We start from the raw sequence: 27,363 nt of genomic DNA, 5'->3' as shown, positions 1-27,363 counted from the left end.
TAAAAATAACAGTGGCAGAAAGTAGCTTCCTACGCTTAAAAAAACAAACAAATAAATAAAGTAAATTAAGCTTACAAAAGCAACACAGAGACTTGCACACACCATCGCTTCTCAAAATATCACTTCGTGCTCGGTAACAAATAGAGAAGTTTTACTGTGAAGCACCCTTGCTGAATGTTTGTCGGTTCCTATATAATCACTATCTTTTCTGTTAACAGTAACAGTCTGTGAGAGATGTCAGCGTGTATGATTATTAGTCTGAAGAAAATAACAGAATGTGGGAATTAACCACCAAACCCAACAAATATTCTCTGCAGACCAAAGTTCATTCTTTGTGTGGAGCGTTAACAGCTTAGGTCTAAAGACGTTTGTGTGTGTGTTGAAATAAATATGCTAACCAGTTAACTCCAGTAACTAACCACATGTAATGCTAGTTTGTAGCTAAAAGTGTTTTACAAGGTCTTGAACAATCAGGCCAGATCTTATCCTAAAGACCTCACAGTACCATATCACCATACAACATTAGGTGATACTGTATCCTCCCTTAGGTACACTGCAATAGGCCTAGGCTGCTTCCCATGACGCACCCATTAGTATTTCTTCTTCACGCACCTGTTTATACACCACTCAGCATTTAGTTTTCACCTGTCTCCTTTACCTCCACCCGGTCATGGCGGCCCCTCCTTGAGCCTGGTTCTGCTGGAGGTTTTTCCTTTTAAAAAGGAGTTTTTCCTTCCCACTATCACCACATGCTACTGCTACTACAGCATAGATGCTACTACTGCACATTCACCTAAGGTATATGTTATATATATAATATTCTACCTCTATCCCCCCCCCCTCCTTTTTGGACAAGTCGAGGAGCGTGTCAGGTTACATTCCACTGTGTGTTTTGTGTTGGAGAAAAGGTGGTGAAAGAAACATTATATGTAACGATGGGTAAAGCTCCTGACAACAGACCACTTGAGAGCAGGATTTGGGCAGGATTGGTTTATTGCTTAGCACACTATTTTCAATGTCCTGTCCTCACCTACTAGTGATGTCTGGTGATAGTAGACAAAAAACCCAGCTGCTTCCTTTGTCACATACCACAGAAATTAAAGAACAGAGGTGGGACCAAGTCATTGTTTTGCAAGTCTCAAGTAAGTCTCAAGTCTTTATCCTCAAGTCTCAAGTCAAGTCTCAAGTAATGTCAGGCAAGTCAGAGTCGAGTCTCAAGTCACTGGTGTAAAAGTCCGAGTCAAGTCACAAGTCTGAAACTTTGAATTTCAAGTCCTTTCGAGTCTTTAAAAAAAAAAACAACGAAAAAATAATGTTGCAGTTATGCTAAATGTAAATATTAGACCATGTAATTTTAAATCTGTGTTTTTCTCAACACATGACAAAATAGTGAACTTAGAAAATATACACAAATTGTGAAATTGCACCTCTTTAAAATGCAGCTCAATTAAACTTAGCTCCAAGAATAATTTTCACCGACAGTTCTGAGATACGCTGCATGTTATTCTTGGATGCGCTTGTAGGACCGGCTTTAAAATCGCATGACAAAAATATCATACATATTAAAAAAAAACTGTATCACCAACGTAGCCTGGACAACATTTGCTAGTTAGATGAAGTCAGCTATCTCATTGTAGCATATTTATATGCATATTTATAATCATACGGTTCTTGGAGTGAGTGCACACACTCATGAAGTTTAGTAACTTCCGGTCACTGCAACAAGCCCAGGTACAGTTTACCGACGGATGGGTGCAGGACCTTGAAATGCACCGTGTAGAAAGTAAAGACCATCGTACGTATCATAAGTTTACCAGTCTCACAAATCGTCGTCATAAATATACATTCCTTAACCGTTTATTAATAGGACCTTTGAGCTCAACGGTAATTAATTAGCAGTGGAAATAATTTCTGGTAGCATCACAGAAATGTAGCAGTGACAATAATACTGTATGCTGTAATCGTACTGGGCAATTAGTGATACAAAAAACCTGTTTTATCCTGTGAATAAAAGTATATGTTTTTGTCAATGTACCATAATAACAGAAGCGAAACACAATATTGTGTCAGGACAATTCACTATTTATGCACAATAAACAAAGGAGCATAGCGCGACAATTTCTGTTCAGCGCCAGACTTGCTTGTAACCTATATCACTAATTATGTTATGAAAATGACGTATTAACTACTAAAAAACACTGACCTTCGTGTAAATGCTTGGAGCAGACTAACCTGTGAGCTGGAGGGTTCTGGGACGTTATATTTGATCTTTGAATGGCTGCGATCCAGGCCATCCGTCGCGTCTTTGTTACTTTGGAAACATGAACAATTTCTCTTCAACGACATAATCCGATAACAACCGATCTCTTTACCCGTCGGCTTCCCGTGGCTGTCATGCGACCGGCTATTGCAGTTAATAATACAACAGCTTCTTGACATTTTTGTGTTTCTTTTTATCGCTGTGTGACTGATTTCAATTGAAAGCCTGCGTGCGCTAGTACCGCTTGCCACGAGTTCCCAGAATCCTTTGCGGTTCTACCCGTGAATGACGTCACATTTTCAATCTCTATATAATATGCATGTTAAATTTTATATTTGGGGTAAAATATCAAGTCTTTTCAAGTAAACCGGTTCAAGTCCAATTCAAGTCCCAAGTCATTGGTGTAAAAGTCCAAGTCAAGCCACAAGTCTTACAACATTTTTTCAAGTCAAGTCTAAAGTCATAAAATTAATGACTCGAGTCTGACTCGAGTCCAAGTCATGTGACTCGAGTCCACACCTCTGTTAAAGAAATATCGATGACAAAACAAAAGTAGCACCAGTTAAGACCCAGAGCTCATGAGTAAGGATAAGGTGCATACTGCACTTTTAAAAAGGTTAATTTCAATAGGTGAATGGCTTAAAACGAAAAGCGTTTTTATGGTTTTAGTTACACACTGGATGCACTTAATTGTGCGGTGGAGTTTTTTAAGCGATAATGATGAAGATGACAAAGACAATCAATCATTAAATAATAATAAATGCAACAGTTTCATATTTATACACCTTTTCACTCTGCTCTCATCCTTGGGAAACTCAATAATGTTATTAATGTGCAGGGAAACCTGTGGGAGGTAAAAGGTTAAAGGCGGTTAGGTGCCCTTCTTCTACTATCAGCACCTTATGCTATAGAAATGTTACCGCAATCATCCGCCCACAAACTGGCATTTTATTATTCCACAGCAGATGAACAGATCAGATACAGGTTTATACATGTGTGTGTATATATATATATATATACACCTCATATATATGAAAGAAAGCTGAACAGGAACACGATTGAATTAACACTGTGAGATGAGGAAAAAAAGAACAACGAGAAATGCAAAACATTTTTCAGAGAAGACCTTTTGCTTTAGAGCGAAGAATCGAAAAAGTCACCTGACAAGCGGGACACTGTTAAACTTCCTGCAATTTCAAAAACAATTGAACTTTTGTCAGTTTCTGGTAATATCACATTTATCTGTAACAGTTGTGACATTTAATGAGGAGTGTGTCTAACAGTGTGCAGGTCACGCAGAAGAGCTCCGGCTCTAGCCTTCTGACCTCTCCGGGGACAGAGGGACTGCTGTCGTTGCATCTGAACAAATTTATGAAATTCACACCAGTTGACTCAGCTCTCCAGCGCTCGTGAGAATCAAAAAGAAAGTGAAGAGCGAGAGTGAAGAAGCGACGGGGGAGAGAGAGAGAGAGAGAGGGGGGGAAGTGGGGAAAATGTTAGTGGCTAGTTTTGAAGGTCCGGGTGAATTCTTCTCAGAGACAAAAGCATCGTTGTCGTCGTGAATGCGGAAGTAGTGTGACATCACAACGTCATGAAGTCACTGGCCACTGGGATGTGCCAAATGTTATAAGGTTCAGTAAGGGGGTGGAATGGCGGGAGACTCATTAAACTTATGTGTGACAAGGCTCATTCACGGGAAAGGAATTCATAACAGTGACGACGGACAAACGTAACTAATGTGTGAATGTGAATCACTGTCGGGGTGTAAATATAAAACTGTGCACAAACCAGCAGTGATGTAATAACTTCAAATCGCCTCACACACACTCACTCGCAGACACAACGGAGTGTTTTTTTCCAATGCAAAGTTGTCATATTCACGTTTTCACAGAACACACTGGAGATTTTATCAGTTTTCTTCCATCCACCCTCCTCCCCCTCACGCTGCCTTTAAACCCTCTGAGAGAGAGCTGGCGGCGGGGGTAAAGGCGAGCAGAGAGGCCTCTCTGTCTCTGGCTCGTTGAAACAGTGAAGCTGTGTTCGAACGGGAGCTCAAGATGGAATGTGCATGTGTGCGCACTATAAGTCTTTATGCAGCACGTCTCGTTTATTATGCATCAATTGTAGTTTTGTAGCTAGTTTCCTTTTGACTTAAAGCTGTGCGTGCCAGCGTGCGTGCTGGAGTGCAGACACTGCTTTTTATACATCCATCAGCTTTTAATCTTCCTCTGATCTCCCACACACCACCCACGTTTGTTCTTTTTTTTTGCAACTTCTTATTACTTCCCCCCATTTTTTTTGGGTGACTGTTTAAGGCTTTCATTGTCCTGCCGCTTCCCTTCTTTTCATCTTTTATCCTGCTTTTTTCTTTTTCATTGTTTACGGTGTGTGATTTTGACGTTTTGCTAACTCAGCAATCTGCACATGGCAGCGAGCTGAAACTTTCCTTTCTCACATTCACGCTCGCACACATACACGCACATGCTTGCAAATGCAGCGACGGAGGCTTGTTAAATTCAGATCTAACTAATATTGTTCGAGCGAGCGGTGAGAATAAATAGAGATGAAAGAAAGTGTCAGAAGAACCACCCAGAGTGCAGTGCAGAGTAAGTGTGCTCGCAGCGTGTTGCACGGCCTCCTGTGTGCATTTACGTGCAAATTAGCTTGTCTCTTCCTTTCTTTAAAGCCTTTATGAGCTGCCTGATTGCTCACCAGCTTTACAGTGGAGACCAATTAGCCAAATATGTGTGTGTGTGTGTGTGTGAGGGCCTATATATTTGCAGGTGCGCTAATTCCACTGGAACCCCTTTGAAGTGTGCAACAATGGACTTTTCCTCACTTTCTGCTACTAACCCTGCAGCACTCTTACTGTATTAGCACAGAGTTATCATCATCATCATCATCGTTTCCCTCTTGCCGGGTAGGGGCCCGACTGCTGCCACTGCTGCTGCTGCTGAGGAAGTTCAGAGCTGGGCGGGAGGCCTTGCTGGGAGGAGGTCCCAGCGAGGAGGAAGAGGAGGCGGCGGAGGAGGAGGGTAGCGGAGCAACGGTGGCCCTGACCTTGTTCATTCCCAGTTGGCGACTGTAGTTTTGTAGCTGAATGGAGGCGACACACACACACACACACACACACACACACACAGACACACACAGACACACACACATTCTGAATTTCAAACTCAAGATCACTTTCTTGTAGAAAACGGGAGATGAAAGAGTGGAAGAGGAGGATGTGAAGGAGTTGGGAGGAAGGACATGTGAACGCAGCAAAAAGGAACATTATGTTTGGACTTTAAGTCTGAGGTCAGCTGGAGTGACAGCTCGCCACAGAACAGAGCGAATAAACACTTTCCCTGCGTTTTCCCACTGAAGTGAACTATTTGCATGTGAGCAGCCTTATCAGCCCCGATGAGTCACCCTGCCAACAGCTATACACCCTCAGGACACAGCAGGCCTCAGTTGATGGGAATACATAAAAAAAAACATTAGGGTGAAAGTTCACGAGCGATACACTGCCTGTGAAATCCACAGGAAATACTACACTCTACTAGAAAATACTCGGAATATACTCCGAAGCACTGAATATTGGTCTGGAATTACAGTAAAAAAACCCAATAGGATGCCACCACAGCAGCGATACATTCAAAACACCAGACAAACCTCGAGTCGAATGATCTTCTGGAAAGTCTGAACCTTTTAGAAGAAGCCCTTGTGATATAAAACCACTTCATCTCAAAAGTGCTATCTTTGACAACATTGTAGAGTATCAGAAAGCACCACAGCACAGACTGTGTGCTCGTTTAATCAGAGTTTATGACTCACTTTGAAAACTCTAAAATAAAACTGAAGAATGATTCACTACACTATCGTTGTTTCACATCAGAAACGCAGTAATCCTCAGACTCAATGAGGTAACTTAACCACTTCCTGAAATAAAATTTAACTTTTAGGTTTTAACTAAACTTCTGACTTCATATGCATCCAAAATTATTCTTGTGATACTTTAGGCACTGAAGCTGCTTAAATGTTTATTTCGCAAACTTTTATCTGGCACTTTTAGTTTCTAGTTTCTTTCCAGGACATGATAAGATTATAAAACACAAAGCACCATTAAACATTAACCACAAGTTCACTTTGTGGCCTCCTTTAAAAACCTGTGATTGTTTTTACTTAGCATTCTCACATTATCTGACAGCTTTCATACATCTCTCAGATGCTCCCATTCAAACAAAACTGCTGACATCACACAACAGTTTACAAAAACAATACCCTCAGAGTGTTTGAGACTGGCTGACCTCTAGTTTACGACTACCTGGCTACAAACTGAGCAGTTAAAACTAGTTCCAGCTCAACCGAGTGCACCAATAATGCCCGATTATCTAAACTGCCTCCGGAGGGCACGCTCGCACAACGCCTTTATCTGTTTGCTTTAACTCGGACATCTGCTCGTCCTCAACCGCTGCCTCCAAACAACAATGTGGTTGTTTTATTGGATTATGTTGCTTTACTTCACATTTTTCATTCTCATGTTTATTTTCACGTTTTTGTCCAAAAGGCTTGTTTGTGTCTGACTGCAGCGAGTGCTGCCATCTAGTGATCAAATGAGGACGTGAGGCTGAAGGGCATTACTAAAGCACACGCTCCATAGAAAGATGTTTAATGTGGTTAATCAGAATGCGGTCAAATGGCTCTTGAACCATAAACTTCCCCCATCTTATATATAAGCATCGCAGAGTGACCTTCAGACTGTCATAAAGCTGCTGTGTTTACCTGCCGTGGCTGTCTGCTGCCTGTGCTTTTAGGGCCCTCCTGTGGTGGCTGAATCCTGGGAACACAAACAGCTTAGCTCCTCAGTATCATCTCCTTAACATATATCTGTAACCTGAACATAATCTTCTTAATAAGCTTCTTTATCATTGGCAACAGCTTGTGGTTACAATCACCTTCACTTAGCTACATCTTCACTAACGGCACTGATCACGTCATTCTTTAAATTAGAGCTTTGATCATCTCTATAAATATCATCACAGACTCATCATGATCCTCCCATGTTGCTGACCTGTATGGGTATCGTGGCTGGGAGAGCAGGCCTCGGCTCCTGAGGTGCTGGTAGAGGTTACTGCTCAGGGTGAGAGGGTTTAAAACAAACTCCTCATCCAGCTGAGTGAGACAGCTCTGACAGAGACAGAAGGCACACGAGTATCATTTGAATATTTCAACTGCGACCTGTTTCGACCTTTAGCGAGTACTCAGAATAAAAAAGTGAGTCACAGTAAATGACGAGGCACCGTGTCCTGTAATGTCCTGTCAAAAATACACATGACGTCTAATACTGTCATCATCACATTCACAGAAGCGTCATCCTGAGACGTCATCGAAACTTTGCGTGCTTCGCCTTCGCGATGATGAGTGTGCAGTTTAAGTAAAGGTCATAATATGAAATTACTATTATAATTCTTTAATATCAGGGCGCAAGTGATAATGTGAGGAAAGTGTTCGAAGGAACAGGGAAAGGAAGAAAGTAGACAGGAATAGTGGGAGTATACGGCAAAGAGAAAGGTGGCAAAGGAAAAGGAAAATGCTTACAGTGAGTTGTTTGTGAGACTAGATGCTAAAAGAAGGAAAAAAGAGGGCCTTTTGTCAGTTGGTTATAGAGAGACCGAGGTGGAAAAAAGATAAAGATGGAAATGTGCTAATGAGTGAAGAGAGTGTGTTGACAAGATGGAAGAAGTAATTTTGAGGAACTGATGGGTGTAGGAAATGTAAGAGAGAGGAAGACAGATGGAAGACAGTTGGTCACAAAGTGCAGATTAGAAAGGAGGAAGTGAGGGCAGCTATGAAGAGAATGAGTGGAAAGGTGGTTGGTCCAGAAGACCTACCTGTCAAGGTGGAGATGTCTGTGAAAGAGAGCAGGGCACTTTTTAACCAGATTGTTTAACATGATTTCTAGGGTACAAAATTTTTAGAATTTTGAAGGAAGAAGAGAAGGAAGCAAGAAATGGCAATGGTGAGGGTGCGACATGAGGACAGTGAGACAGTGCTGATGTGGATGGAGCTGCCCGGCAGGAGGAAATGAGGAAACCCTCAGAGAAGATTCATGGATGTGGTGAAGGAGGACATGAAGAAGGCTGGAGTGACACAAGAGGATGCTAGAGAAAGTGATTGATGGGTATGTGATCCAACAGGTGAAAGAAGAAGAAGACATATAAACAAATGGTGTGGTCCTTAGTTCCAGGTATATACAAATAGAATTGTATGATGATTCCATGGTTCAGTCTTTAAAAGGTTAACTGGTCATTCAGGCGAGTGTTAACATGATACCGAAATCCTCCATTGAGGGGACGTTGCAGCAAATCCACCTGAAGAAGATGTAACTCTTAGAGCTGCATCAGAATCTATGGGCCTGAGTTAGCATGATAAATGTTAAAGTTCATGATAGTACAATTAGAAAAGACTGAACAAGTGCGGCTTATTTGTAAAGGCTGTCATAAGAAGGCATTTTCTCCCTAAAAAGAACAGCACAGCTTTGGACAGGTGAGAACCAAGTGGAGATGTTTGGCCACAATGCACAGTGTCCCCTCATATCAGCTTTCACCATGGAGATGGAGGCGTGATGATTTAGGCTCGCTTTGCAGGCACAAGACCCGGGCAGCTTGCAATCACAGAGTTGACCATGAACACCTCTGTATGCCAAAGTATTGTAGATTCAGATGTGAGGATGTCTGTCTAACTTGGCTCACAGCTTGCCTTGTATTAATGTAAAGGTAACCAGTGCTGATAGATTACTGAAGTTGAATCATCAACTTCTGCTTTGAGGTTCTCAGTGTCTCTATCTACTTCTCTAAATTGTTTAGAGCAACCGGAGCTCATCTAACCTGTATAGTCTGCATGGCGTGATGTGCAGGGTCCTGAGCCGAGACCAGCTGTGAGCACGGCAGCAGCAACTCTCTGGAGACCACAGGCTTCAGCAGCAGGGACAGAGATGGAGATGGCTGGAGGATGTAGTGGGAATACACACCTGTGTTGGACACATACACGCGGCCTATGATTGTTCACGAATGACCTTGATAAACAGTCATCTCTCTCACACATAAACATAAACACAAATACACACATGGACCTGAGGCTCCAGCTGCAGACTTCTGAGCCGGCTCCACCTGCAGCAGCAGGAACAGGTCACGACTCTGAAAGAGAGAAATCAAAAACTTTTCGAACCGTGGAGGGATATGCAGAATCTTGCAAGGCTGACAAGCTAAAATGAAAAGACGATCAAACGGTCCAAACAATTTTATGCTATGTTATTACTGCAGAAACACTGGGATGCTGTGTAAAATGTAAACATATCTTAAACACAGCAAATGTTCAAATTGGGACATTTGACTATTTCATGAAAAAAACAACAGAGAACATTTGAATTTAATGGCAGCAACACATCTCAAAAACAGGGCAACAAAAAGACTGGAAAAGTGTTACTGAAAAACAGCTGGAGGAACATTTTGGAACTATTTATATTAACTGGAAACAGAGAAAGAGCACGTTAGAGAGCCCGAGTTTCTTAGATGTAAAGATGGACAAACGTTCGCCTTTCTGCAAAAAAACTGCATCTACAAAGCGGGGATTGCTTTCAGAATAACAAGCCTCAACATTAAAATTGGGAAGTCTTTGAACATCTCATCAATAATATACAGTACATTATATCATCAAATGATTCGGAGAATCTGGAGAAATCTCTGTGTGCAAGTGACAAGGCTGAAAATCCACATTGTATGCCTGTGATCTTTGGGCTCTCGGGCAGCACTGTGTTAAAAACAGAAGCAGAAGCAGATACATTAACTTCAGTAGTGTATTAGCACCAGTTACATTAATATAGGGAACCAAAGAAGTATTAAAGTTGAGGGATATAAGCCATTATATCTGAGGTAAAGTTGGAATCCAAATACAGAAAAAGGCTCAATGTGGCTCTTATTTACAGATACTCAGAATCATGTAAATATAAAGTACACAGTTTCATTTCTGAGCTTTTATGCATTAGGACATACCGGTACCAGCTCTTTATGATTATGTTTGACTACATGGGCTTAGGGACACTTCCAGAAAGTTCACTGAGTCGTCCACAAATTCCCTTCCTGTCTCTATCATGCAGAGAAGAAGTTGCGCAGTATGTGAACATGATCCAGAAACCTCTTCTCTGGGTTAAAGCTAAAATGGACAACTGTTGTGTGGTCAGATGAATTTATTGTGAAATTCCTTTGGGGAAAAAAAGCTACATCATCCAGACTAAAGAGCAGAGACCTGACAGCTTGTTATCATCATTATCATTTTAAAAAGTCTTGCATATTTCAGTCATATTTTCAGCCAATGTTAAATCACATGCTGCAGCTAATCCAACAGCATGGCTTCGCAGCAGAAGAGTCTGGGTGCTGAACTGCCTTGCCACCAGTCCAGACCTTTCACCAGTTGAAAACATGAAATGAAAATACAACAAGAAGACGTGGGACTGCTGAGTAGCTAGAATCCTTTATCAGACAAGAACGGGACAACATTCCTCTCTCGAATGTGAAGCAACCGGTCTCTGCAGCTTGCAGACAGTTAAAAATACCCGCCACCTCTAACCCTAGATGCACCTTTGGTAACAATTAAAAATTCTAGATGATTTTCAGAAAAGTTGACCTCTGACCTCTAACATGTCTGAGATTTTTAAGTAGATCCACCTGAGCTATCAATTTGAAAGTCCTCTGTCACCTCGTTCTTAAGTAAGACGGCGCTGGCACGGCTGGCAGCCTTAACCCAATTTCCCTCAGGATGAATAAAGTATGATCAATCAATCACATTCAAGAAATCGCATTTTCAGAAAATGTGACCTCTGCACACCCCCCCCCCCAGCAGACTGATGTCAATACTCCATCAGCCCTTTATAGCCGAGGGGTAAAAAAAACCTGTTGTTAAACAAATAGGCGATGCTTTTTAGTGCTGAACATGGAGCTGTCCCAATTTGTTGAGATGTGTTACTACCATAAACCACAAGATTATTTAATACTGTTCTTAAACTGGCACATTTTCTCTGTTTGATATGTTTACTATGTTCTGCTGTAAACAAAATATGGATTTATGAAATTTACAAACCACTGCATTTTATTTGTACTTGAATTCGCACAACTTTCCAGTGTTTTTGGTGTTGGTTTGTATGAGTTGAGAATCACAACCGTCAAACAAAAGCACAAACATGAATATGATTGCTCTATTCTACCATGACTCCCACGTTCCCACATTCGCTAAAACGGGAACCAGATTTGCATTATGCAAATTCTTTCATGTAGACTGGTCAAATGGGTTTTACTTCTGCATCACATGCGGCCATAAAATGTCAGTTTCTCTTAATAAAGACAATTGTCACAAGATGAAAAAACAGAAACTACACCCTGAGTGTGTGGCAGAGGGCATGGAACAAGTTCTGGTTGTTCTCCATTTCATCCCAGTCCAGCTGCCAGCAGGTGGTTGGGCGGATCACCAGCGGAAGGCCGTACAACACACTCTCACACACTCCGTCTGCACGCAGAACTCTGAAAGACACACACACACACACGCCAACAATGGAAAAAACAATGAAATCCTTTTCATTTCTGAAATGAGCTCCAGCAGAAAACTGTAAGTATGCAAATATATGGAAAACATCATGAGCAGAGAGAATGACATCATCCCTGCTGAGGTGCGTTTGCAGTGTGACCCATTTTCTAACTCAAGTACATAAACAGCACAATTTTCCAACCGTCTGGTATGCAAAACGAATGCCCATTCGTTCACACAAACGCACATTACTTCCTACTGTAGGTCCTGAAAATGTAAAACAAATGCAAATCAAGTTTCTACCTCAGCGCCTGCTTTCTATCATTAGCGTGTGTGTAGCATGCGTGTGCGCATTTAGGGAAAAATTACATCAGCTGTTCACCGAGTTGGAAATAAATTCAGCATTACCTCAACTGCATGAAAACATTACCACCCCACACAGCAGGCAGGTCTGGCCCGGATCTGGTATCAAGCCGGCACTGCTGGTTGACTTCTGGCATGATAAGACGTATGTCATCCAGATATGGGCCAGGCCCGGCATAGATGGCAATGTCTATGTGATGGCATGCCATATCTGGCTCGATTGTGGTTTGGTTTATGTGGCCCAGGCTCATAGAAAACAAGTCTGGGCCAGACTTGGCAACAAGCTGGCACTTCTGACTAACTGGTGTCACAGCAGGGTGTATGTCAATCCAGATGTGGGCCAGGTCTGGCAATGATTGCACTATTTATGTTCCTATTTTCCTATTTTAATTAGAAGAACCAAATGCCATGTTGCAATACTGCTATAGTAGCCAACGTTTCAAAATAAGGTTTGACAGGTTTGTGACTGTACACTTTAGCCAAAACCTAGTGACGGTTTACTCATCTGTCACGGTCCACAGTGGCAGACCGTGTGGAGAGTGTGAGGAGGACTCAGGTGCAGACACAAGTGAGGATACGGGAGTGAACTTTAAACAAAAGCGAGCCTTTTATTGTGGCTGATGAACACAAAAGAAACAAACAAGAATGAGGGCAGCACAAGAGCAGTAACTAAACAGAAACCTAAACTGGGAACAAACTATGGTAAGGCTATGGCTTGGAATACAAAAGACTGGGCATGGAAACACGGAGGGTGGGAACACAGACGACGCGACACAGACTACATGAAACACAGAGACTAAATACACATGAGGGATGATCAGGGGAAGTGGCCACACATGGGAGCACAGCTGACACACATGAACCTAACGACAGGACAGGAGAGGTGAAACTAAATACACTGACCTTGAATACAGACTTTCAAAGTAAAACAGGAAACATGGAGATTAGACATGACATGAACTAAACATAACCACGCAGACATGACTCATGACAGGTAGACGCACGAACCAGGGAGACGGAGTACAGGGGAAGATGACAGAAGCGACAGCATGAACTTGACAACACAAGACACACAGACATAAACACATGAAGGGCAAGGGAGGCTTAATACAAGGGTCATATAATTACAAATGAGCTGGAATAACTTAATGAACCTAAACAAACAATAAACATCAAAATAGACTAAACACAAAACACTGGGTCGCACGACCCAGGACCATGACACTCATCTTTGCCAGTGGGTGGCTGTAGCTCGGGAGGTAGAGCAGGTCACCTACTGATCGGAAGGTTAGTAGTTTGATCCCTGGCTTCTCCAGTCCGCATGTCAAGAGTATGAATGCAGTTAGGAAGCGCTCAGTTTAGAGAAAGTGTGTGAATGTTGTATAGAGCACTTTAAGTAATCTGGGAGAGTAGAAAAGCACTACGAAAGAGTCAGTACATTCCTTGTCTAAACAGGGTTTTTCATGTTACTTTTGCACTATTATGTTCCGGCACATGTTGTTATTACATGGCTTGATTAAGGTACACATTAGGCTGACATATGGGCCAGCACAGGGCCAGCAGTGTGTCTGCAACTGGCCCGTGGCTGCACACAACCTACACATGGATTACATACCGGAAAGAGTGACGGCCCTTTGGTGGTCCAGATCAGGATTGTCAGAGGTGGCCCACACATGGGCCAGCACAGGACCACCAGTGTGTCTGCAACTGGCCTTGCGCTGGCCCATGAAACAATCTTCAGTGCACTGCATGAGTTTGTGAGAAAAAAATGGCACGTACACATTCCTCTACTGACAGGTAGGAAAGAGAAGAAAGTGAAAATGTACTGCGCTACATTCAGTTCATGTGTCCACAATCCCTGTGAGGTTTAAAATAACATGACGAGTTTGTTTTGTAGGAAGCAAATGTAGCTCATTTTTTGTATGACACTGTCCACAGAGGCTATTTTTGACCTACAAGCTTGTAAAACTCTCCATATTTGTTTTGTGATTGGTATGAAAGATTTTATTCATTTGTCAGACTTTTACGATGAGCATTTTCCTGTCCTCTGGAATATATTTTATCTTCTGGTTTCCTCGTCCATCATGCTGATTGTACATTTACGAGGCCAACAAAATTCCTTACAAAAGCGACTGAACTTTGTGCTCATATTGCTTTTACAGCCTCGGAGCACTAACTCCAGCAGAACAAAGTGCACTCAGATGCTCCCAAGTCAAACATGCCCACGCTTACTTGATCACTTTCAGTGTCTGCGGTGCTGGGCTTTGATTGGCCAAGCCCTTAGGGCCAGGCAGGAAGTCCCGAATGCTCTCAGTCTTCACTCCCAGGTTCGGGGTCAGCGGGATGAGCGCCGGGCTTATCATGCGCTCCTGCATGTCACACTTCACGCACACTGCACATGCAACAGAAACATGCAGTCATGTTAAAAACAAAGTACACGCCATGATTCAGTAGTTTGTAGAACTTAGAACTGTAGAAATTCTAAGTTCCCCATAGGTGAGAAAGTGAGTCCAAATGGTTTGTCTCTGTGTGACAGACTGGTGACCAGTCTAGGGTGTTTGTTGATGAATGGCCAACTCTTCTTTATAATGTTGCTTCAGTTCATTGAGGTTTATGGATATTTGTTTCTAAACTGCTCTCGGGTCGGGTTGAGGCCTTTAAAAACTTAAAATCTTGTCTTTTTCAGCTATTCTGCTGTAGATCATATCGGACTCTAGAATACTTCTGTATTCAGAGGAGTTCGTGGTCAACCCAGTAACTATAAGGTGCCCAGACATCTCAACTTTAGTCTCATTTGTCCAAAGGACACTGTTCCAAGAGTCACACTGTTCAGATGTAGCTTTACAAACCTAAGCCATGCTGCCATGTTCTTTTTAGAAAGAAGAGGCTTTCTCCAGGCAACCCAGTTTTTTAGGCTTTCTCTAATTGTACTGCCATGAACTTTAACATTTAACACACTAACTGAGGTCTGTAGAGTCTGAGTTCTTCTGAGCACTTTGGAGATGCTGGGATATCTACTACTGGGAAGGGTTTTCAACAGAAGAAACAATTGCTTCTGCTGCCAAAACCTCTGCTCCTAATGAGATGCTCACACTTGCTTATGATCAGGTAATGAAGTGCATTTGATTAGCAGCATCTGGCTGCAACTTACCCTCTTAATTTCTATGGAAGCTGTAAATTTGTACTTTTTCACGACTACACAGAGTCATGTGAAAACTGTATTTGTCATGTGGCTGTATTTATGTGCATTAAAAACCTTTTTTTCTTTCATGTATTTGTTAAAGTCATAAACTGTAATGCATTTCTGACTTCCTAAAACATCAGTGTGTTCAAGTTCTGTGTGTGGCTGTAGATTTTAACCTGGAATCAGGTTATCCATGGGGCTTGGTAGCAAGAGGTGAAGGTGCTCTCTGTCTCCACCCTGTTCTTGAAGCCATGCCTTGAACACAGTCTCTATGGCAAACACAGTGTTCTCCACCTGCTGCAGGTCGACCTCTGTCCCCAGCATCAGAGAGTCTGCAAACACACATGCACACACATAGTGTTAAAAAGCTGTATCAGACTGTCTGAGGCTCTGTATGTGATAAGTGCATTGTTCTAAAGATTTTAACCTCTTTCATTAGTTTGACATATGTTAATTAAACAATGTCAATTAGAACAAACTGACACTAACATTCTCTTTCAGAATCAGAATCAGAATCAGAAAGGGGTTTATTGCCAAATGTTGAGCAGGTTTACAACATTAGGAAATTTTTTTTATAAACTTGTTCAACAACTCCCCAACTTTCAAAGAAGGATTTTTTTAGCCACTAGATGGCAGCAACATATGATAAATCCAAAGTACAGTAGCAAATGGCCTCGGTGAACTTATCAGTACAAGGGTTCAGTGTTTGTGGATTATCTGAAAGCCTTCTTCAGCCTGTCTGATTAAGAATGAATAAAAGCCTCCAAGACTGAAGATGGTTATATTTTGAAGCTTTTTATGCAAACAAATGTGCTTCTGTTCTGCTTCTGAGCTTTTCCCTCATCCCAAAGGACGCAACATACTAAAAGGCCTAACTTGTCTTCCTTTTTTGCCTGATGACTCCCACTCATCATCAGACGAGCAAAAGAGACCCCACGGACTTGCTCCACCCTCATCTCCTGCTTTCTCGCTTATCTCACCCCCTGATATCCATTACCAAATGACTATAGGCAAGCCTTGCAGAATGCCCCTCTCCTCTCTTTCCGTCATTCTGCTCTTTAATAGTTAATGAGCCATCAGGACATGACTAATGGGACTAAAGGGAGAGCAGGAGATCAGGAAGGACGGAGGAGAAGGTTGACAGAAGGGAGGATGGAGAAGAGTAGGCAAAGTGCTTAATCTCATCCTGTGAGGAGCACTGCGGAGAAAGTAAGAAAGTTGAAATTCCTAGACTAAAATATGCCAATGCTTCTTTCATCTGTCAGATGGAACTACAGCACAGAAGATATTTTTGGTTCTTGGCCAAAGTTTGCAAAAGTGCCTTATCTAGAAATAAGTACATCCTCTGAGGGTGGGGGAGGAGGGGGAGATTAGGTTTGCTACTTTTTTTGCTGATGGACACTTGCGGTAGGATTCCTGCTGTGTGAAGCCGAGAAGGATGAAGGCTGAGAGGGAGGATTTAGAGGATAACAAAACATGCACTAATGACACTTTAGCTTTACAAGTTGTCCTTTTATGTGTCAGGGAAAGCACACTGTCCTGACACATGCTATGTTGCTCTTGCTCTGAACACGGATAAAGAAGTTTTGGAAATTCTCTGGTACTCGGGGCGAGCAGTGCATCTCACTTTACAACACTGCAATGTTACTGAGCAAAAACCCAGCGACTGCAGAAAAAGAGTCTAAAAGAACAAAGAGACAAATAGAGAGAAAGAATGGTGTATACAGAAGAGACAGGGGAGAAAGTATAAATACAGAAAGACCAAGACCAGGAGGAGGAAGGAGGAGGAGGCAGATGAAGACAAGATGAGTTAGGGAAGAGACGGGTGGGTGTGGTGGGTGATGGATGGTGGACCACACTCTAGCTGTGTGGTCCATCCAGAAGGAAAAAGGAAAGAGAAAATGAGGTGTATTCCTTTTCACTGCGGCATAAATAATTCGAGATGCACCCTTTGTGTCTGCTCTTTGCTGAGCAATACACTGAAGACCGAAGAGAATAGGTGAAAGTAGTTAACCCTGATATATGTGTCTGTGTGTTTGGAGAGATGGCAATGAGCTGAAGTAATGATGCTCTCTGTTTCTCTTTGGCAGGATTATCAGCGCTCATGAAGAATGTGTTTACACTGCTAAATCCTCACACAGATCTCCCTCTGCTTGGTTCACCAAGTGTGTGTGTTTATTGCAAGTGTGCAAGATCAAAAAAATCAATTATGTGTTATCGTTAAATCCTCCTATCGCTATCTCTTCTCGCTCCCTCTGTTTCTGTTCTCTGTGATCTGGTGGTATGAGACACCAAGACGCCATTAAATTGTGAGTCAGAGCAAGTGACCCATCCCGCTGATCTACAAGTCTAATAGTGCTCCTGAATTTCATTAGCATTTGCTTGTGTGTGTGTGTACCTGAGAAGATAAACCATGACATGCATGCTGAGGTAAGCATGCAGGGTGGCAGTCGAATCTCATTAAGTGTGTGTGTGTCTCTATCAGATGTCAGAAAGTCAGGGTGGTCACGAAGGGATTTATGATTGCTCCCCTCTTACACTAAGCACTGCACTGTAACCGTGGTGTTTAAATCCAGCAAAAAGACTAAAAATGTGACTAATAAATGAGTGAGATCTACAGTAAGTGATGTGAAGATGTCAAAATAAACAGTTTCTGTGTCAGCTGTAAAATTCATGAACAGGAAATTTAAACGTTCATTTGACTTTTCAGTGCACTGCAACTTTATATATTTGCAGATCATGCTCATTTTTAACACAAAACTATTTTTTTGCAAAAGCATAACACACAATTGTGTGTTGAATAAACCTCAATACTACATATGGATGAGATCACATTTCAAAATGTGGTACTTAAAGACAGAATTATGAAGCTCTATTTAAGAAACACAATAAAACAGCATCCATACTCACATTTTCATTAACGTTTACAACCTGCTTTAGTATGAGAAATGCGTATCTAGTTAGGGTGTGGTTTCTCTTCCAAAGAGCCCGTCATGTGTTTTTACATTAGCACACATCATTTCCGTGTTTTTAAATGATAATAACTGTAGATTCTCTTACAAAAATATACAAAAACACTCCGAATCTAAGTTTAATAAAGGCACAGTTATATCCACTCATCATGGACATCACTTTAATGGTAACTTTGGGCTTTTAATCACTTCTTTGAACTGTTCTTTTCTCCAGGGTGGAATGATTGCACAGCAGACATCTTTAATGGGCACACAACTAATCCACACAGGGTCAAAAGTATACCTACACCTCCACTTCTATTTGGCAAGTTGCTCTTCAATCAGACGCTTTTGCACATCAACAAGTATAATTCTTTCTCAACTCATTATTATGGTATTAACACTTTGGGTATATACTCACTAACCTGTTCCCAGCAGCTACAGAAAGCTGATGTGACTGAAAAAGGTGCTTTAAGCCCATTGCACACTTGCTCCTTGCACCAAATACCAGACAGACAAACAGCCACTTATTTTCCCTGGTAAAGTCCAAAACAAACATTAAAAGTGTCTCTACTTTATACTGAGCAGCATCCCATAGCAGCTGTATCCCTCTCAGTCTTGTAGTCTCTATGCATTTGTTAAATAAGATTGCACAAATAGCAGAAACTCTGTTTCTTTAACATAAGTCGCACATTAATAGTTTAATAGTTTAATTATTTATATAGCACATTTAATTACAACAGGAGCGTTGACCAAAGTGCTGTACAAGTGAGGGGTTACATTCATTAGCTGATGAATCTGATGCTGACTTACCAAACGCAGTCAAGTGCAAGATGGTTTCCTTTTACATTAGTGTTCCTCGTCTGTCTCCATTGATCCAGTTCTCTGATACCATATCCTCCTGACTCATATGTGATTAAATACCAAATAGATGCAACTAAGTTGCTTCCGATGACATCTTAGAGGGATGTAATTTTTAAAAAAATGATCACACAAACACACAGACACACATATATATACACAAAAAAAAGAGTCGAATAATTCAGCCGATGAAAATGAAATGAATTCAGATTTTGCTGAAATTTCCCACAAGACTGTTTTCAGAAAAGGGCGGGAGGAGAAATCATTTTGAGTTTGACCGACAGTTTTTTTGCAAGATGCCAAGGGATTTGGCCACCTGCAACACCAAACACATTGGTGTATCTTTACTAATGCACTAATGCAACTATTTCCTTTTGCTTTTCACCTTGGTCATGTACGAGATTACTACCCTGCTGACTCTATGTGTGCGCGTCTTCTAAATCTCCATTCCACGTCCAGTAAAACGTCCTTTTACTCTGTGCATTAGGAAGAGCACATCATTGTCATGACCGCTGACCAGTGCAACATTAGCTTGTGAGTTCAAATTAATGACACTAATGCTCAATTAGAAGAGAAAGCTGAGCTCTTCCATGGAGCCCTGTTTTTACCCCTTCATAGAGATATGGATCAGCATGATGGACACTGTGGCCTGTAATGCCATGAAAGCTTCTGACAGTCATTTTCTAATTCCAGAGAGCTCATGCAAATGGGGGGTTTTAAAGTATGCTACTATGCACATCAATAGTTTGGAATTATGTCCTGTATATTTAGCCATTTAAATTCCTTTAATGCAATCACAACATATATATGAACATTTATATGCAACATTTTAAATTTTATGCAAAACAAGCCATTTAACTTCCCCACCACTGAAGAACAGGACACAAATGTTCTAACCTGGATCTTAATTTTGTAGATGTGGTCTATAATTTTAGAAGTCTTAGTCATCTGTTAGATATGGTTCTATCACTTAAAGTACATTTATCAAAATTATTATCCCATATTCCCAAACATAGACAATTCTTTGCTTCAAAAACAATGACTGCAGCAAAATAACCAACACAGAGATATCATCTCTGGAGTCAAGTTGAGAGGGTTTTTTTTAAACTTAATCATTTACCAGATAATTACCTGATGCATGTGGGTGACATAAATTATGTGTAGTGTATTCTACTGTGGTTAATAGCTGTTAATTAAGTGAATAAAATGTCTGCTTTTTTCAGCCGAGCATCAGAATGGGGAAGAAAGAAGATTTAAATAACTTTAAATGTGGTACGGTTGTTGGTGTCAGCTAGGCTGGGCTGAGTATTTCAGAAAGTGCTGATCTACAGGGATTTTCCAACAAAAACCATCTCTACAGTCCAGAGAGAACGGTCTGAAATGGTCCAAAAGGGAGAAAATGTCAACTAATTGAGTGAATGGCCAGATTGCTTTGGACTGATAGGAAGGAAACGATAACTCAAAGCTATATGCTACAGCTAGGTATGCAAAAAAGCATCTCTGAACCCACAATAGGAATGAAGCAGAAGCTACAGCAGCAGAAGGCTACATCAGCACCTGTTAGCTAAAGAAATCTTGGCACATTTTGGGCCATTTAGTGTAACTGACAGTGATTTAATTTCATGTTCTTTGTTTTATATTTGTTGGAAACATTTTTGTGATTTTGAATGAGCCGCTTATTGTGAGGTATGAAGTGCAGCTTCCAAGATGAACATGCTTTCCTGTTTGGCTACATCAGTCAATGAGGTGCGTTCAATGTGTCTCTGTTAATTTGAGTTTCCATGTAAAACATGTACATTTATATTTGCTGGATTTATCTTGCCATCAGTGTTTTTTGGAAACCCTGTCACACATAATGGTTTAAATTATTTCATTTTCACTGGATATATGAGACAAGCTAAAAGAGAATTATCATTTTATGTTTAAGAAACTGATGTTTCTATATACAATTGCTTTATTTTAATAGTTCTCACGATGACAATGCTGAGTGATCCTGTTGGTGAGCTTGGAATAAGCCATCTGTAAACAAAAAACTTGTCCGCATGGTGACTGGCGGGAGTAACACTTCAGTACCAACTAAACATCATTTAAACACCACAGGCTAGCTGAGTGTTGGTGCTGACCATCTCCTTCATATTATGAGCACAATGTACCAATCTGTACCAATCTACTTTGAACTGCTTTTATCTTTAAAGTCGTGCCTTCTGCTTTTTATTTCTTTGTGAATACTATTTCTATTTCTAACATTCACACTCCAGCAAATGCATCAAGAGCAACGTGTGGTTCAATATCTTGCCGAAGGATACTTTGGCATGCAGACTGAGCAGCAGTGATTGGTAGATTACCTGCTCTACCTCCTGAGCCACAGCCACTACTTTTAATAAGTAATAAGCTTTGAATAAGTAATTTCATTCGTTTAACAGTTACATACAAATAACAGTAACATAGTTATCACAGAGTTACCTCTATTAATTTGTTTCCTTCAAAATGATATTAAGTAAGCAATAATTTTCATTTAACTCAAAAGTATGTTTTGTTTGAACTCTTATCAAATTAATATAGAGAGGAAGCATTACAGCTATGAGCAACAACCTGAAATGAACTCTGATAAATGTACATAAACATAAAGGAAGGGTCGATGAACGTCTGTCTGTGGAATTTCCCTCTGACATCCTTGTTTCAGCACCCACTCTGTCCTCTGTCAGTACGTCTGTGTGAGCGTTAATGATGAATACTTCACTGATGTACTTTGAGACTGTGAGAAATAGGACATTGATCATATGGTCTGAAACACGGGCACTCAACAAACCAGCCGCTGTGTGACCCAGTTGCCTCACAGACATTTGTGTTAAAGCCATGCGGTCATGGGGACAATTAAGGAAGACAGACACTTGAAGAGTACAAGCGGATGAGGGGGAAGAACAGCCCTGTTATCTAGCTGTCATCTTAAGAGGAAGAACAAAGGGAGAGAGAAAAGGGAGCGCCAGAACAAGAAATACTACAGAGCTGGTTGAATAATAGGACTATTCATATTTGATGGCTGATTGGGTGTGTTACAGGATTCTGGAGAATTTATTTGCAAGTGGATGTAACGTGAAAAATATTTGAACACAACATGCTATATTAATTAGCACCAAGATATACTTAAGTCAGATGGAGCTACCACAGAAAAAAACTTAGCCTATGAATCTTAGCAGTCAAGTGTTAAAGCTTGCAATCTTTCCACTGGCAACCAGAGGGAGACTTGTCAGGTTGCAAAAACATCAGACTGTATAGAAGTCTATGAGAAAACACCCCAACTGCTCACTTACTATAAAGTAAATACTTTGACGATATAGGCTTAGTTTGTGTTGAATAAATATCGACAGTGTCATATTCCATGCGGTGTGCTATCTGATGTTGTATTTACTTAATTTTAAGCCATGCTCAGGACCAGATTATTTTTTATTAAGTCCTGATACACAAAACCTTATAATTGAAAAAGGGTGCAATTTGTTTTTACCATGACTGTAAGGTCTCTTAAGAGATTTGTTCCCATCCCAGTTCAATAAATCTGAGAACCAGATTCAAATTGAAACCAAGGATATTATTCACAGCTATGTAAACCAGGGGATACGTATATGAATGACATAGAAAACTACAAACTTTGGTTTTATTTCCAAACCAGCCATGGTACACTGAAGATGGCCAATGGATGGAAATAAAGTGACGGCAAAAGATCAACTGCCTCACTACAAGCAGAATCTGGAAATAGCAGGTGGTTAGTTGGAAGAGAAAGACACAGAAAGCCAGAGAGGATGGCAGCTGGGTGACTTCTTTGAAGCACTTGAAAAAGACAAGAGGACAGAGGAGAGGAAGCACTCTGCAGACTGCACTTCATGGAGGCACATAAGAGAGAAGAGGGTTAGAGGAAATGAAAGGAAACCAGAAAAGAAAAATAATCTCCTTCAAAGCATACTTTTTATAAGACCTAAAAATGACAACAGCTAATAACGAGTAAAAAAACACTAAAAAGCTCCAGGAATCAAAAAACTGCTTTTGTTTTTTGTGTGCATGTGTCAAAGTGATGTCATTCTGTCATTCTGTTCCTTGCTGGTTTCGGTGAGATGCACCTGACAGTGATTGAGGGAGTAAAAGTGCATGCACAACATTTACCATAGGGGCTAAAGACTGATGAACCTTGTGGAACCCACAGCATTGACCCCAAATAAGTACAACCACACGAACATTTAGTTTGTGCATCTCACCCTGTATTCATATAGAAAATCTGGGCAATGTCAAATAGAGTGCAGCATGCAGAAGACAACAGAAATATTTTCACTACAAAAAAAACTTGATCTCAGACAAGAAGCTGCTATTTGTGTTCTCATATACAATTATGCATAGGAACAACAAGAAAGGTCAGCCTGTGTATGTGCTGCACAGTGCTGCAGGGTGTGAGAGAGCTGTGCTTACCCTTGCACACAAGCTGAGAGACAGAGACCTCACTTTTGTCCGAAGCTGCCCTTTTATACACACAGCACACAACAGGAAGCTGACCCTTAGAGATGCTTTTTCATTACTGGAAATACTTTGTTTGGTTCAGGCGAGGGTGTTCTTTGGATGGAGTGTGCAGGGGGCGGGATATATGACTGCAAATATTGTTATATGGATTCCAACTGATATTAAACTGACTCTGTCCATGGGACTTGGAAGGATTATCACTGCTTAATGTCCAATCTGGCACAATTTATGCTGGGTAATGTCTCAGAAAACTCAGGCGTGAATGTTGGAAACAACCATCTATTAATATTACTGCAAATTAGAAACAAATTGGTCAGGATAAATGTTATTATGTAGATGGTATTTCTGTTTAGGGAATTCTCCAGTTTCTCAGTGAGCTACTCACAAACAGCTTGAGAGACATGTGCAGTGGTAATCTTGTGCGTGCCTGCTGTTGTGACTTGTACAGAAAAATGACCAGGGTGCTCATTCAGACATGAAACCAGCCCGTTTAGATTGCATGAATGCATGTCTGAAAGAGGCTCAGTGACACCCACACACTTCTGTCCTCAAACCATAGAGGACCATAAGCACATGTGGCTTCATGTGAAAGAAAACAGGCAGGAAAAAATATGGGGCGACAGAACAGACCTACACAACAGGGTATAGCAAAGAAATGAGAGCAGATGCTAAAAAAAGAAGAAAACAACACGATCCTTTACTTTGCCTTATATTTTCCACCACAATCAGAATTTTAAGTCTGGTTATGCACCCTTCTGCCTCCAGTCCTGATGGAGCTGATGGCAGAGGCGAGATGTGACTGATGGAGCAGGACAGTGACAGACAGTGGCAGGTAGATAGAGGATGGTGTTTAATTGCTGTGAACCACTTTGAGTAACCTTGTTTTTTTCTTTCTCTGCTCACTCTTTTGACATTCTCTTTTCCAACTTTGTGTGAACCCAAGAAAGAAAGAAAGAAAGAAAGAAAGAAAGAAAGAAAGAAAGAAAGAAAGAAAGAAAGAAAGAAAGAAAGAAAGAAGATAACTGAAACTGCTTCTTTTGGCTGCCAAAATACTGCACGTGTCTGCAAACCACAACTACAGGAAAATGATGTGGGACCCCACCCTATGTTTTACCAGAGGCTTCCTTTCATGAATAGAAACTGTAGATTTATTTTCTCAAACAGGTGGGGCTAAAATGATTTAAAAAGATCTAGAAGAATGAAGACAGAAGTGTTAGGAGAGATTAGATAAATGATTTTTTGTATTTTAGCGTGACCATGAACCTGAGCAACCAGCCAATCTCAGCAAGATACTAATAGACACCATATACTGGTGTGAACGGTGATACCAGTCTCCATCTGTGAGGCCACCTGCTACTCTGCTAATACAGTGGTGTGAACCGCCTGACCTTGCCGATGTCTGTGTGTAGTGAAAAGAAAAATACGGATTCTGATTTTCAGACAATAAAAAAAAGGTTTCTCTCTCCTTCTGTCCTCTGTACGCATTTAAAGACACAATTATCTAAGCATGTGCTTTCTCTCTTGGTGAAAGCTTTGCGATGGCTACAGTGTGTGCGTCTCTCAGGAGGTCTGGGTGGGGTTTCCTTTGGAGGACCTCTGTGCACATTTAGCCACAATGCACTAAACTGAACTAGCTGACTATGATGGAAAATGAACTGAATGGGAGAGACGGGGAGAAACTGAAGAAAAAAGTTTGTGAGGGAGAAAAGACCCTCGGGTGAAAGACTGCAGGTATGTTGAAATAGTAGCTGAGAAGGAAACGGTTTGGTGGAAAGTTGTTTTTACACAGAGCCAACTACACAAAAGTGTAGAAATGGTGTTTATTAACAGCTCAGAGTTGAGTTGGAGTGAGCTGTATGAGGTTCAAGAAGTGACCCGATCAGAAATACCTTCACTGTTCAGTTTCCTTGTTGAGGTGCTTTGGTGGAAAAAATTAATTTATACCAGACTCTCACATTTGACTCTGTAGTGCAGCATTAAATAGAACTGAGTGGCGTGGTTTGTATGCCTCAAGTGGAGTTGTATCTGTAATTCATCAACATGTCTTTTAGACCCCATTCCTACAAAACTGCTCAAAGAAGTCCTGCCATTAATCAATGCTTCAATCTTAAATATGATCAACCTATCTCTAATAATCGGCTATGTACCACAGGCCTTCAAGCTGGCTGTAGTTAAACCTTTACTCAAAAAGCCATCTCTAGACCCAGCAGTCTTAGCTAATTATAGGCCAATCTCCAACCTTCCTTTCATATCAAAAATCCTTGAAAGAGTAGTTGTCAAACAGCTAACTGATCATCTGCAGAGGAATGGCTTATTTGAAGAGTTTCAGTCAGGTTTCAGAGCTCATCACAGCACAGAAACAGCTTTAGTGAAGGTTACAAATGATCTTCTTATGGCCTCTGACAGTGGACTCATCTCTGTGCTTGTCCTGCTAGACCTCAGTGCAGCGTTCGATACTGTCGACCATAATATCCTATTAGAGCGATTAGAACATGCTGTAGGTATTACAGGTACTGCACTGCAGTGGTTTGTATCATATCTATCTAATAGACTCCAATTTGTGCATGTAAATGGAGAGTCCTCTTCACACACTGAGGTTAATTCTGTTTACATTATACATATTTCTCCTAGGAAGTATTATTAGAAGACATAGCATACATTTTCACTGCTATACAGATGACACGCAGCTCTATCTATCTATGAAGCCAGATAACACACACCAATTAGCTAAACTGCAGGAATGTCTTAAAGACATAAAGACCTGGATGGCCGCTAACTTTCTGCTTCTTAATTCAGACAAAACTGAGGTTATTGTACTCGGCCCTGAAAATCTTAGAAATATGGTATCTAACCAGATTCTTACTCTGGATGGCATTACCTTGGCCTCCAGTAACACGGTGAGGAACCTTGGAGTCATTTTTGACCAGGATATGTCCTTCAATGCACATATTAAACTTTTTAATGAGTCAAAAATACACAACAGTGGCAGTGCAGATGTGAAGTTTTACTACTGTTTACATTCAGTTCCGCCATCTTGGATTGTTTTATATTGGTCTGCTCTTTATAAGTGGGCTATACATTTCTCATTGGGAGCTTCCAGTTGCAAATTTCCAACTTTCGACCTCTTGAATAAGTACAGTTACAGTACAACCCAGTAATGGTGTCGCAGCCTACAACTTTTGAGAAATAGAAATATGAATATTACTTTTTTTTCAAAGTTAAACACTAAAAGAAAGACTGTATGTTTTCCTTCATTAGGATACGGATTTGTGCCAGCCAGTGTATGGGACTGTAGCCTAAGGTTTCATTAACATTGAGCTCCTAACTTTGCTGTCTCTGCAGAGAACATCTGAAGCTTTCTGAATGACGTTTAGATCCCTAGTCAACTTCCTAACCACCTTTATACATAATGACAAAATGCTAACAGTGCCCTAGCGTCTGTCAGTGACGGAATACCAAATTATGTTTTCATTAAAAAAAAAAAATTCTGGCTACCTGCCCAACTAGAACTCCTTCATGTGACCTAACATATAGCATCAGGATGAAGGGACAACATTCTTCACAACTCCAAATGACCAGAGTTAACATAGCCTCATCTCCAAGCATCATTTCTGGCAAAGCATCTCCAAGCATCGATTTTGCTAAGGCATCGATAGAAAAGCTCACAGGTTTCTTTT

At 41.0% G+C, this 27,363-nt stretch overlaps 1 protein-coding gene across 1 annotated transcript in view; it reads right to left on the bottom strand.

Annotated features, from left to right (window-relative positions):
* m1ap (meiosis 1 associated protein) overlaps positions 1–27,363 on the bottom strand; it is a 66,283-nt gene that overhangs the window by 6,720 nt on the left and 32,200 nt on the right. The window contains exons 5-12 of the mRNA XM_080877014.1: positions 15,548–15,703; positions 14,420–14,579; positions 11,679–11,820; positions 9,381–9,444; positions 9,136–9,278; positions 7,320–7,435; positions 7,031–7,085; positions 5,130–5,356 (exon numbers count right to left, since the gene is read on the bottom strand). Of these exons, the coding sequence (XP_080733140.1) occupies positions 5,130–5,356; positions 7,031–7,085; positions 7,320–7,435; positions 9,136–9,278; positions 9,381–9,444; positions 11,679–11,820; positions 14,420–14,579; positions 15,548–15,703 (1,063 nt within the window). The remainder of the gene's footprint in view (positions 1–5,129; positions 5,357–7,030; positions 7,086–7,319; positions 7,436–9,135; positions 9,279–9,380; positions 9,445–11,678; positions 11,821–14,419; positions 14,580–15,547; positions 15,704–27,363) is intronic.

Source organism: Rhamphochromis sp. 'chilingali' (genome assembly GCF_963969265.1).
Source record: "Rhamphochromis sp. 'chilingali' genome assembly, chromosome: 1".
Lineage (NCBI taxonomy): Eukaryota > Metazoa > Chordata > Actinopteri > Cichliformes > Cichlidae > Rhamphochromis > Rhamphochromis sp. 'chilingali'.
Note: the sequence above shows the minus strand (reverse complement) of the source record. Positions and strands in the feature narration are given on the sequence as shown.